This window comes from Eimeria mitis, genomic scaffold, assembly GCF_000499745.2.
Source record: "Eimeria mitis Houghton genomic scaffold, Emh_scaff2810, whole genome shotgun sequence".
Lineage (NCBI taxonomy): Eukaryota > Apicomplexa > Conoidasida > Eucoccidiorida > Eimeriidae > Eimeria > Eimeria mitis.
This window is the reverse complement of record NW_013571150.1, coordinates 6,403-6,851: the sequence shown is the minus strand read 5'-3', so window position 1 is coordinate 6,851 and position 449 is coordinate 6,403. Positions and strand designations below refer to the sequence as shown.

The window sequence follows — 449 nt, the reverse complement described above, 5'->3', positions numbered from 1 at the left end:
GGCTGGACTGCTGCTGCCAGCTTGCTGCAGCTCACATCCCCGGGTGTATGTACAGCTCCGCATGCATGCAACAAGACAGCACCCATGCATGCACACGAAGAAACAGATAAAGATTCGTGTCTTATTGTGAGGAAAATTATAAATACATTGAATTCCTTATTTTTTTTATTTAAGTGGTTTTTTTGTCTGTTGTTTTATTTTTTTTTGTTTGTTTTCTCTTTCTTCTCGTTGCTTATTTTTTTTTACTTTATTGTTTTCCTTATTCTATATTTTATTGTTTTCTTTTTTTTTATTTTTTTATTTTTTTTTATTTTTTTTCTCTGCAGTGTCTCCTTCCTAAGACGGACTCGATGCACCTGGCGAAGCCAACTTTGTTTCTGCTGCAATGCGGTGAGGAGCTGATTAACTTTTTTGTTTTTGTTTTATTTATTTTATTTATTTTGTTTTAA

General features: G+C 33.0%; 1 protein-coding gene across 1 annotated transcript in view; it reads left to right on the top strand.

Moving 5' to 3' along the window:
• Nucleotides 1-350: 350 nt before the first annotated feature.
• The window catches only part of EMH_0059030 (uncharacterized protein), a gene marked incomplete at both ends in the record, with an annotated part of 3,251 nt that continues 3,152 nt past the window's right edge, over nt 351-449 (top strand). Inside the window, one exon of the mRNA XM_013497636.1 lies at nt 351-390. Coding sequence (XP_013353090.1) covers nt 351-390 — 40 coding nt within the window. The remainder of the gene's footprint in view (nt 391-449) is intronic.